At 42.8% G+C, this 13013-nt stretch overlaps 1 protein-coding gene across 10 annotated transcripts in view; it reads right to left on the bottom strand.

Annotated features, from left to right (window-relative positions):
- NEO1 (neogenin 1) overlaps positions 1–13013 on the bottom strand; it is a 577741-nt gene that overhangs the window by 120646 nt on the left and 444082 nt on the right. For 5 of the 10 annotated variants that reach the window (XM_078685036.1, XM_078685045.1, XM_078685037.1 and 2 more), the window contains exons 8-11: positions 8996–9212; positions 7432–7586; positions 2547–2695; positions 740–878 (exon numbers count right to left, since the gene is read on the bottom strand). In XM_078685036.1, coding sequence (XP_078541162.1) covers positions 740–878; positions 2547–2695; positions 7432–7586; positions 8996–9212 — 660 coding nt within the window. The remainder of the gene's footprint in view (positions 1–739; positions 879–2546; positions 2696–7431; positions 7587–8995; positions 9213–13013) is intronic. The other 5 variants (XM_078685039.1, XM_078685046.1, XM_078685041.1 and 2 more) reach the window with 1 other exon arrangement.

Here is a 13013-nt window from a genome sequence, read left to right as displayed (position 1 = left end):
ATTACAACGCAAACTATTACAACGCATTGCGCTGGGGGCACTCTAGGATAGGGAATAGGTTAATTTACTATCCAATAACCTTCCCTAGTGTCCACGGGGACTGGAGTTGGAATAGTAAATTAAACTATTCACTATCCAACACCCAAAAGCGCTATGCGTTGTAATGGTATGCGATTTAAAAACCGCGTTGTAAAGGTATGCGTGGTAAAAGTATGCGTTGTAACGTCATACATCCCAACTCTTCAATAAAGGCAGCTGTTCTCCAAAGCGAATAATGTGTGCTCAACTATGCCTCATCTGGTTCAAAAAGGTGAATACACCTTTATCAAGTGTTTTATTTTCGATGCAGAGTCAATGGAAATACTAAGGGTATCTCTGCCAAGGGTTGTCACAAAAGCCTCACTTACGTCTGTGCAAATCTAGCCCCCATGCCACATGACTCATTAAAGTGCTAAGGATTGGAGAAGTGCTTTGATCGAGAATGGCCCTCAATCTCTTCAGCAAAAACCATATTCTGTACATTTGCCTGATTACTCAACCACCCTATAGAAGCAGCTTGGGAGCATGTGAGGTCCAATTTGTGACACCCATCTTCATGGGTTTCTCTCTCTCTTTCTTCATGGGTTCTTGTGAGACACTGTTTACATGTAACACATCAGGAATATTAATGTCAACCCTGTTTTGTTTTAATTTAAAATGACCACTTTCTCCTAAGCCATGCAAGCATTATTTAACATACCATCAGAGAGCGTTCGGACCACCACATCCTGTGTAGACACACCAGGCCCATGCTTGTTGTATGCGACAATACGGAACGTGTACTCTGTGTACTTTTTCAGCCCATTAATAGTGTATGAGTGACCTCCGACATCAATATCCTAAAGAATAAAGAAGTATGATAAATATTTAAATGCATCTATAATGTGGGAAAAAGCAGATAGTCCCCATCCAAGCACCTGTCCTCAAGTACCACAGCTTGAGGATAGCTGCCACGCAGAGAAGCTGTACTAATGGCCATATAGTACTAAACAAGTCTTTGTACATATACCATCAACCATCTAATTCTGAAGCATCAACCAGGCCGACATGCTTTCTCAGGATACTACCCCTCTAATGGCCTTTTTTCAAGGTACTAATCTACTCATTCTCACTCATATGTCAGCCAGCTAAGCAGTCTATGACCACTCCAACACACCTCCTAGTTCAGACATGCACATACTGATTACTCCACCCTGTTCTAGCTCAATTCCACTTCTACCAACTAACCTACCACAACAATTAATCAATCGATCAATCGCACCAGCGGATTTGCTTTGTTTCTTTCACATTCACTCCTTTTTAGTTCAATTCTACGTTTCATCATTTATTCTGTATTCACTTCCCTACTCTCAATTCTCTGTCTCACCATCCCAAATTATTCTGCTTACCATCACAAGTCACCCACTTTGGCCCATTCAGCATGCTCCTTCAGCTCCAAATAACAATCTGTTCACTCTACAATATTTCCCAAACACCTAGTTCAATGAAACACATTCCATTCCCATCAGCTAAATCTTATGCTAGCTATATTCCACTTCGGCATGCCATCACTACCTCAGTCTATTACTCAAGACACAAGCTCAGTTCTCCTTCTGCTGCAGGTCTTCTCCCGAACCTCACCGATCCAACCTGTTCATTCATCGGTCTCATCTCACGACTTCAGGTGTCGCTTTCCTCTCTCAAGCATCACCACTCACCCATCACATCATGCTCTTCTTCTTTTGTCTCCCCACCACACCAGGCTGCTCTTCTTTTGTTTCACCTCACAACTTTAACCTACTATTCTTCTATCTCACCTCATCATTCACACTATTTCCTTGGTATCTCGATCCTCACAGCTGTAACCTGCTCGGTCCCCTGTTTCAGCTCACCTCTTCGACTATCTCATTCTTTTGTAGAGTCTCACAACTCCACCCATGCCATTCTTCTCTCGAACCTCAACACCATCACTTTACCTTGTCTCTCGACTCCAACAATTTCTTTCTTTAATCTATCCTCACAACTCAGCCATCTCATCCTTCTCTCGATCCTCAGTATTACAACCTGCTAAAGCTTCTCCTTGCTTACAAATGCAACCAGCTCATTCCACTTTAACGTTTGGGCACTCTCACCTACTAAATCAAGTATCAAATCCTCATCAATCAGACCTGCTTGAATCCAACCCACTCTGCTCTTTCCCAAAACTATTTTCTGATTCTTCTCAGGTGCTTTCTATGATATTCAGCTGATTCTTCTCTAACGTTTGGCAACACAACAAATTGTTTTCGCTCTGTTGCTTACCAGCTCTAGCCGCTTATTTACACCTCTCCTTCCTTGGTACTCTAGCCAGGTCATTTCTCTGTATTGCGTACTACTCCAAATTACTCATTCCTCGCTAGCTCAATTACCCCATCTCCTCAGATATATCCTACTCCAGCGCAGTTTTCATCACTTCTTAAACTCTAATTTCTCTCTTGTACTCATTGTATATACCCTCAAACACTTCTCATATTATCCACTATTTTTACCTGCTCGTTTTCTGCCCCTTTCTCCATGTAGTACAGCTTGTAACTTTGAATCTCGCCATTGCCAGAGAGCGGGGTTTCCCAGCTTACTGTGATTGAGGTGGGAAGAGAGGAATAAGCCCGGAGGTTTGGTGCCGGACCTGGAACCTGAACTGAAAGACAAATCAACAAAATAATCTAAAAAATCTTTTTTATTGATCTTTAACATTTCATGTAATATATTTATGTTTTAGAAGTACTGTGGTAGTGCTAAACCTCTATGTCAGGAGTCTGAGGGCACTGAATTAGACACACATCTTTATTATTGAGCAACAGAATGGTAGCACAAACACAAAGCAACAAAACAAGGTCTATCTGAAAGGCAATTTTAGAAAGCATTTCTCCTTTTGCTATCTTATAATCCATAGTCAGTTGACATCTGCTCTCTTTTGCTAACTGTAGTATCCTTGCCCTACGTATTAGGAGCCACAGCTTAGCGTGACTGTGGGATGTCATATCAGTGGAAAGTTCATGAGTGGTAGGAATGTTTAGTATTTCATCTGGTAGGGTGTAATCTATCTACATCTTCTCTTAGTCTATAAGGAGACTTATGTGGACTCTTGAGTCTGCGCTTCTTCTGTGGATTCTATACTGGTGACGAAATTACAGAACTAAAGTGTGAAAGAAGAAAACAAGAAATAAGAATCAGATGCCCTACTAGTGTCTTCATCATCAGAAAGCCTCATGTTAAAGCAAAGGTTGAGAGAACAGGACTGTGAAGTGGTGCTGGGAATACAGAAAGTGGGTGCTGGGAGGGGACTACAGAAAAAGAGAGAAAAATCTGGAACAAAGCCCAGAATCATACTAGAAGAAAAGCCTACTGTAGAGTTTTCGGATCATGGTGAAACTGTAAAGATCAAAATCGAAAATATGCTCTATATTCACCCAGTATTAACTGGGGTGTCAGCAAACCTGCCACTTGCTCGGGCCAGTGAGTTGGCAAAAACAATAAGACACAGCTCCACTACAAAGAATGAACATGTTTGACTGTTTTGGAAGTGGATAACTTACCATCATTTACTTGAAACACCATTCTGTGCAGTTTTACAAGTTTATTTTTTAGTGCTTTTTAGGTCTCGTTTGAAACAGCGCATGTGCACCTGTGAGGCATTTTGTTAGCTTAGAGAGGCCTTAGAGCCCACCCATTGCTTACCACTGGATGGCTTCATTGTCACTCATTTGTTTGCATGTAATTTATTAACCTATGCAAGCTTCATGTCCTCTTCTTGTGTTTGAGTCTCCCCTAGAGTATGGACAAATTGCTTGTTTCCTTCCACTGCTGCTTGCGTTGGGACAGCTACTTTTTTCCATTTTCAGGAAGCACCTTGTGTAAGTGCATGTGTCTCTTCGTCTGCTTGCTTCCCTCCCACACATGCCCGTTCATTGTGTTGTTTCCAGCCCACTCGCGGTTTGCCCTCCTGCACAACAAAAAAAATGCTATAATGCAGCCAGCGCTGCCCACATCATAGCACTTTTTGTTTTTTAAACTTTTAGCCATGTCGCACAGAATTTTTTTTTCCCCCCAAGGCTGTTATGCAGCTCTTTGACTGGAGTGAGTGTTTGACCTTGGTCAGCATTCCATTCATCAACTGTTCTTTTTGCAGCTGGGGTGCCTTACAGCATTAAGTGGTGTAAAGTCTTATGCTGTTGCCGTGAATGGGAGCAAACTGCGTAACAATGGTAGGTATTCAGTTGTGGTGCACTGGATCACATAGTGGCGCAATGGCTGTTATTGCCCATGGGAACATGTAATGATGTGATGGCTGTTATGGCATGTGGGAACAGATAATGACAGAATGGTTGTTAACCTATTGTAATGTATGGGAGCATAGATGTAAATGTTTATCCTGTTGAGGTAGGTTGCACCAAATTGCATTGCCAGCAATGCAGTTGTGGTGCGAGGAAGCCTGTGGCTCAATTAGATGTGTTACCAGTGGTTGTGCTGAATGCTATTGTTAGCCCTTAGTAAGGACTAGTGGTGAGTGTTGACTGCTACTTAGGTTGAAGGCCGAATGCATGGGAACCGAGATACATGGCAGTGGTATGATAGGCTGCTATCAGCAAATACTTTACAGCACTGGTCTGGTGTATTTTTGCATACAAGTTATATCTAGGTTGCCATCTGAGTGGGTCAGTGGGAAGTATTACACTTCTGTTTTTGTAAGGTAGGGGGTGTGTAATATCCTTTCCTAAGAATCACTGCTTAGCCTGGCTAAGTAATGTCAGGTGAATGGAATGTGTGGTACGATGGAATGTACAGTATTCATCCGGGGTCTCTGGCGGCGGCAGTGTCAGTTGGATAAGGATGTTGGGCAGGAAGACACTTTTGGTGGGGCATCATTTACTTACATCTTATTTTGACCTGAGACCTGGTTTAATAAATAAGCTCCCTACAGGGCTGTTGGAGTCTTCACTTCTCTTAAGGATTCTACGCTACCTTGTCTTTCATCCCTAGAATCAGTTGGGCTTCTTTCTTCAGCTCCAAAGTACTAGGATACCTTCAAAGATCAGCTTATTTGAGCAATTAAAGCAAAATGGTATCCAGCATCACTTCAACCTTAAATAAAGGAGGCTGTGATCCTCATATGAGAATAGTTATATATTCCACGTGTGGAAAAAATACATTTTGTACCGAAGTTTGCTGACTGAAACATTTCCCTTCCATCCTCTACTGTTCTACGGTTGATTCACTGCAAGCATCTTACACAACCTTCAATGTGCCCTGTATATTTTTATTTGATTTTGCATGTACAAGAGAACAATAATTATGGTATTTATCCATTCCAAAATTAAAAAATGAGTATTTCGGTGCGTAGTAAGTGGTGTGTCAAATCAGAGAGGAATTTTATTGGTTGTGGGTGCACAGTAACTGTTGAATGTGGAATGACACCCGTCAAAGATCTTCATGAAACCTCGAGGCGTGAATTCAAACCCTTTTAACTGTACGCTGCCTCATCATGAGGATGGAAGGAAGGGACTCCATTATGGTCTTCTGTGACAAAAGTGATATGAAAGATTGAAGTACGGGAATTTCAATGTTAAGAATGAGGCACATGACTCTCAATCTTTAAAACTCACCATTTTGCTGTGATGCTTCCATATTAGGAAAGCATACGTGTAAAAGGCTACCTAGCAGCTATAAAGAGAAATGCAGATTACATTGTCTGAAGTCAGTATCTCCGTGGAAAAAGCCAGCTTATGAATAGGATTCACAGGTACATAGCGTGCACCATTATCTGGTATGGGTATGTGTGTATACTTCTGGCCCCGGGGACCCCATCACCCGGGGCCTGGCCTCATGGTTGGGGAACCCCAATGCCTCCACGGTCTCGCTGGCTCCCTGCCTCCTGCGGGAGCCGGCATTGCTTATGAGCAAGGGAGATGCTGACATGCAGCTCCCCTTGTTCAAAAGCAATCCTGCTTTGCTTGATTGAAGCAAGAGCAGGTTTTCTTGCTCCCACTTCAATGAAGCACAGCAGAGTTTGCAATGACAAGGCAGGAGCTGTGCTCCCGCCTTGTCATTGCAAACAGCAATGTTCCCGGGTGTGGGCACCCCGGGACAATGCAAGAGCCGGGCCTGGGGGGTGGCATTCCCCAGGCCCATCAAGGGCTCCTGGAGGGGGGTCGCGTGGCCCCCCTACCTTCACGTCCAAATCCCCGCAGAGGTGGTGGTCCCATGGGTCCGTAACAAACCCCCAAATTTGCATATTTAGTGCCCCAGGGAGGTGGTGGTCCCTGGGGGTGCGGGGGGCTCGAGCCCCCTCACACAGTTGTTTTAAAAATAAAGAGAGCCCGGGGAGGTGGTGTTCCCCGGTGCTGTGGATGCCTCGGAAAGGTGGTGGTCCCTGGGGCGTATGGGGAGTTAGAGCCCCTCAACACACATGTATTTTTTTTAAATAAAGAGAGCCCCGTGAAGGTGGCGGTCCCCGGGGCTGCATGCCGCCCACGTTTAATTTGCAAAGCCCCGGGGAGGTGGTGTTCCCTGGGGCTGCGGGAGCCCCTGCTATATAATTTGTGAATGCCCCCGGGACCTGGCCCACCAGGGGGCTTAACATTAACGAAGTGCAGGAGCCAGCGCTTCGTTTCTTTAAAATGTTCTCGCTCGGATTTGCGACCACCTAATTAAAGGCTTTTAAGCAAGTGATGGTGTGCAGAGTACTTCTTGGCAATCAGGCACAACTTGAGCATCATATTTGGCGGCAGTCCTGCCGCCGAGTGTGCACCACCCCGCTATGATAGGGGGCCACAGGGGTTGGTATTCACCATTCCCTATTATGTGGGACGCCAAACACAGGATTGAGGATACGCCTGCATGCCAAGACTCATCCACGGGCTTGTTATTTCACCAACAGGACACTGTGTGCACTCCGATGGGACGCATTTCCTTCTTCAGGGACTCCAACTCCCATAACACAATGCCCCGTCTCATTCGAGCAGCCCATCAGGAGGCGTGCTATTACGTGTATTTAGGAGAGGGAGTGACCTGGACTGTGCACGCTTCTCTTTCGCCACGAGCCTCTGAGGAGGAAGATGATTTATTAGAAACACGTCGGGCAGTAGTGGCATGTGAGATGGAAAGGGGATTGACACATGCTTCTTGCCAATCAGGGATTGATAGATATAGATATAGATATATATATAATGCAGCCACTCCATACCAGATAATGGAGCATGCTATGTACCCATGAATCCTAGGTAACACTTTAATAATGGAACTAGTATTCATATATGATCCAAATGATTCTTGTATTTTACTATTGGGCCCAGTAAGCCACAGTAGAGGAACATTTGGCCAAACTGTGTAATGGCTTCACTTGAATTTGAAGTGATATACAGTACACAAGCTCACCTTCAGGCTGAGTTGCCACCTTGAGTGGGATGGAGCTCTCTCCTGCACCATGTTTATTCAGAGCCACAACACGGAAGATGTAGACAGTCTCCGGCATGAGGTTCTGGATGGTCACCTGCATTTCCCCAGGATGACTTGTGTTTTCCACTCGGTCTCTTTATGAACAAAATGATTGGGATGAAGGACGGAGCCAAGATTAGAAAAAACAAGCTGCAAGGAGAAAGAACTGCAGACAAGACAAACAGTGCACATGGCATGGCAGCAAAAGTATAACCTCTGCTCTGACTTCTAGAATTATTGCTGTTCTGTTCTACCAACATTAAAGCTTCCTCCAGTCTGACAAGAAGGCTCTAAATCAAACTGCCAAGAAATAGACATCATCCTATCAAATGTGAAGCTCTAAAATCTAATAGCTAAAATCAATAAAAAATAACTATGGACTTTGATGACACAAATAAAATGACAGACACTGAAGTGACCAACGTCGGTGTAAGCACCAACGTAGGTGCAAGCTCTATTGTAAGGTACAGAATCTATTCTGTCATTGTACCCAAGATCTATTTATTGGTTAAAAACCGAAATCAACCATTCAAAACCTGGCTGCTTACTGTCACATCACCATTAGGGCTAGTAAGAAAATTCAGTCAACTTCACTTCTAACCAATACTTTTTTCAGTTATAAATTCAGATTAAGTGGTGGGTGCATATTATAGTCAACATACTGAGTCATAATTATCAGTTCTATGTCAATATTAATTTATAAAATATCACTGTATCCTCAATCAATTTAAGTAACACGAGAAGGGACTTCCTGCCCCATTTAAATTCCATCCTTTTCTGTGCGCTTTCACACACAACTGATGAGAAGCGAGAGCAGTCACCATACCCACTGAATAATACCTCTCTCAGTCAAGTGAGATTCTTCTGCATCGCATCTTAAAATATTCTTGATGAATCACTTTTATGAGTGATTCAAACTCTACATCCATTTCTCTGTCCTTAGCGAGTTTCCTGAAGGGCGAGAGGGTCACATCGCCAGCTTCATTTGATATTGGTTATCCTTAGCAGAGCCGTAGCTTGGTCATGACAATCAAGTTCAATCTCCATATTCATAGTATGTAAATATGGTCTCTCACACTCTCCCTCTCTCTAAGGGTTATGTATGGCATCTTCTGTCATCGACCCAATGGATTCTAAGCCATTCGTAAATTGAGCTGTCTCAATCAGAGGGTAGGGTACTATACGTCCTTGCACTAAATTTTGGTCACACAAATTTAAGGGGATTAGCAAATCCAGTTACTATAGACTTTTATAATAATGAAATATAAGTGGGGAAAAAAACCATCTGCAATTCCGTCAAACTTTTACCATAAGAGAATTACTCTTAGAGGCGAGGTAAGTTCAAGACTGCACATGCTTCCAAACACAGGCCACTGTCTGTATTAGTAACTGTATGATGAGTAGGGAATACATTTTTAGAACTATTGTCCATACTTGTCCGGAAGGCCTGCTTCTACACAGGGCAATGCAACAGAAGAGATGTAATGCAAGGCATAGGTCATACCTGTTGATGCCTTCTTTGCCATAGAAGACAGAGTAGGTGAGGTTTTCTCCTTGAGGCTCAGCGGGCGTTCTCCAGGTCAATTTGATGAAGCGGGTAGAGACGAGGGAGGCTACAACATCTCGGGGAGCTGATGGCAGGGGTCCGGCAGGCACAGGTGCTAGATGGTCAGTAGTGGCACTGGTCAGTGAGGTAGGAGGGAATGTTGGGATGGCAACATCTGGGCACGTGCAAATATTGGGACACAGGGAGCGCAAACACCACCATGATTTAAACAAACAAAAAAGAAGAAAGAAAAGAAATAAACAAAAACCATGATGGAAAACAAAATAAACAGAACTGAACGTGAAGGCCGAGGAGGTCATGCAGGGGAATGGAGACACACAGGTAAACCATAACTACTGGAAAACGAGGGGAAAAGCTCTGCGTGCTTTACAGAAGAGCCATGGGGTCACAAATTGAACTACTGTATATACAGTGGGAGGTGGAGGAGAGAATGTTTGAAATGAAATGCTTTCACGAAACACAGAGTAAAGTTAAGTGTACAATTACAAAACACATCAACTGCATATCCACTGAAGAGAAATCCTCATTGGGAGCTATAGAGCGTTCCACAATCACAGGCCTCCCATGAAATGCCATCTAAGACACAATTCATTAGGAAACAAAAATTAAAAATCCTAGTCCAAGGAATCTGCAAAAAAGCTGATTTTCTATAACAGTGAAACATAAGGCCTGAATGAGATTTTGTGAGGTCCAAGACCACTGGCAAGGCCATGCTGTCTGCCACATCTGTTGTCTGCTAGGGCCAAGGTCTGTAAAAAGGGGACCTCATTTCGACAAGACTGCTCCGTGCCAAGTTAGGGCTGCGAGAGGCAACTATTTTAGGCAGACAAACGTAAATCTGTCTAAAGCAACAGATTCTCAGGTTAGCTTCCATAGGTATGGCCAGAATGTGTTAGGTACACTTCCTCCGGCTTAAGAGAGAATGATCTATTTGTACTGTGATGATGTTTGTAATGGACTGATGGACCACGCACATTCATATAGCACTCCATAGAAGTAGATCTATTGGCTAGAATACTCTTGTGCTAACAACAGCAGGTCTGGGAGGCACAGCTACTATGAAAGATCAGGCGGTGTGACGTAAACTACAGTGTTTAGTGCACAACAATGTGAGAAACTCTTCGACGGTCAGGGTGAAAATCTTTGGTGGACTTTCACTGGTAGAGTTAGGTCCTATTAGAATATCTTTTCGAGGAAAAGGGTCTAGTCACAAAAGGAATGCCTACATTTGCAGAGTCAATGTGTGTAGTAATTAATTTTCTAAAATGTTTGCTTTCAGTAACTATTTTTTTTTTATTCTGCTGAGGGCCCTGTACCCGCCTCTGCCCCTGTGGGCTTCTGTTTACAAGGGCCATTGCTTCTCCATTGTACAGATCACAAAGGTAACACGAGAGTGGCTTGGTGGCACACCAGCCTACTAGTTTATACATGAAGACGATGGTTTTATTAAATGTGCCCACAGAAAATGTCGGAAGTACATGTTCGCCACAGTGCCTGCAGAGCACTGTGCTTATTTACAGTAGTCTGAGGGAAAACATTGATTTCTCTCCAAGTGTTTTCTTTCTCAGCATTGCTAGAACAGGGCAATCAATGCACCACTTTCATTACGCTAAGCCCACAGCCTCTGATGACTCTTAGTATAAATTAATATTTCCAAGGTGACAGCATCACCATACACTATTTTGGGAGGTTTTCTCCAACTACATGTGTACCTACTGTGTAGCTGGTAGTAGTGTTCTTTTTCCGATGTAAAAAAAATAATTTACAATGAAATATACAATATAAAACAATAAGACACTTCATTTAAAATATTACAGAAAATATGGAAAACGGAATAAAAAAAACTTTAAAAAAGAAGTTACACAAACAATATTCATGTCAAGTCCACTTCAGATCCTGATTTGGCTGACTGACTTAAGATAATTACTTACTATGGAACGGAATTTCATGGAGCTACTAATCAATATGTTTGTAAGAGCACAGAAAACATACCGCACTGCTTCATATATAGTTCTTATACCACTTGGATCGGAATTGACAAAGGTATTTTTTTCGACGTTCTAATGAATAAGGGGACAGAAGATGTACATGCTCGATGATCTCGTCTTGATCCTTAGATTATCGACATGTTAGAAAATAGTAGCCATGAGCCTTCAAATTGCAGAAGCGGAATATAGGGTAAATTAAATATTTAAAACTTTAGAGTTAGGGTTGTATCGATATTTACAGTCCAAATAGGTTTCCCTTTATTTCATGTACGTGGATTGTAGGTAGATCAAGTGTTCGAGATTGCCTAATTGTTCAAGAACTTTCACATAATTGGTGTACTTTATTTTCAGTTTGAGCAACAGTTTGCGATGTGATCTTTCCATAGCAGAAAGTTCTGAAACCGGTGGTAACTACTGACTACTTTATGTGTTAAAATATTGGTTGCAAAGCCTACTTTAACAAGAAAATATACAATGTTATCTTAATCCGGTCAGTTGCAGTTCAGTAAAATAAAAACCTGTCTGTGCTTCATATTGCAGTTTTGCCAAATAAAGTGCTGTGAAAAATAGAAAGAAAACTGGGCTGGGGCTCACCCGACTGGGCAATTCACATGGTCACAAGACTGCTTGGCAAAGGCCTGGTTTGAACACAACCCTACTCAGCTTGCGAATAATCCTGCCCAAGGTATTGGTTTGAAAGTGGAACAGAGTAACTTCCTTCCTAAAATGCCTACTATTTGGGAAACAGCACCTGCTCTAATTTCTCAGTCTCAAAGGAAGCAAGCAATGGGACTGGGGAGATGAGAGCTATTAGTAAAAAGAGAGAACCATACAATCTTAGTTCTGGAAATTAATTTGAAGTGCAATTGGTTTCTCAAAAGGTCGAAATTGGTAGTAACTCTTCTCTAGAGGCAAGATTTTACAGATATTCTGGAGCTGTAGAGAAGCCACCAGAGGCTGGTCTGGTTATATAGCCAGGTCTTTAAGCTCTTTTAAAAGAGTAAATCATTGCCTTTTTAAACTCCTGAGAAAAGTTGCTCCACAATGGGCTCCTTCGACATTCAACATACGCTGGACGCAATGGATCGCAACTAAGACTTCAGCTCTAGCCTTTACCTCCTCAAACTTTTCTCCAGTGTTTAGGTTCTGTCCTCCTGCACGGTTTATAAGACTGGACTCAGACAGATGTCCGCCTTGTGCTGCAAAAGAGGTACTGACGCTGCATTGCAAAGAGGAGTCTACCCAACTTTGGTTAATGTCCCACGACACAAACCAGCATTGCAAGAGTCATTCTGACTACTCACTTTAACACTGGCGTCGGTACTGCAAGGGTCACACTCGGGCTCATGACCCATACTGAAGCAGCTAAACATTACTATTTGACCCAGGTATACAAATCTCTATTAACTTAATATGTTTAAGAAACTGTGTTTAGTGTCCAATAAGCCTTCCCCGAACAATGAAATTTACTCTGATTATGATGCCCTACTGAAAATCATCATTCGACCCATGAATTTTCATAGTTTGCTTAAGAGGGATTAGCAGGACGGGCCAGTGGGCCCACCCTGCTAATCACAACCTTTCGAGAGTCATCCAAATAAATATTAACAAAGGATTTATGAACTGATCCTGTAACAAGGTCAAACCATAATCCTAGCTAGGACTCTGCTATGCACATTATAATACATGGATTTCAGAAAATCTAACAGCGTTGCAGTGTTATGACTTGGCCCCAATCTGCACAAACTACATGGGCTGGATAAAGAGGTGGCTCTTTAGTTACGGACATCACAATTATTTGAATAGGAATAAGGTGAGATTATATACAGCAGGGGAAAGAGGACAAGATTTGGACTCCACTTATCTCCTACAATATATGCCCTGTTCCACCTGTTTAGTCACAAGGCCAGCTTTAGGGCAGTGTGACTGGTGCATCCGCACCTGGCACTTAAAGGGGGTGGGGCTGC

Source organism: Lissotriton helveticus, chromosome 3_2 (assembly GCF_964261635.1).
Source record: "Lissotriton helveticus chromosome 3_2, aLisHel1.1, whole genome shotgun sequence".
NCBI classification, from domain to species: Eukaryota; Metazoa; Chordata; class Amphibia; order Caudata; family Salamandridae; genus Lissotriton; species Lissotriton helveticus.
Note: the sequence above shows the minus strand (reverse complement) of the source record. Positions and strands in the feature narration are given on the sequence as shown.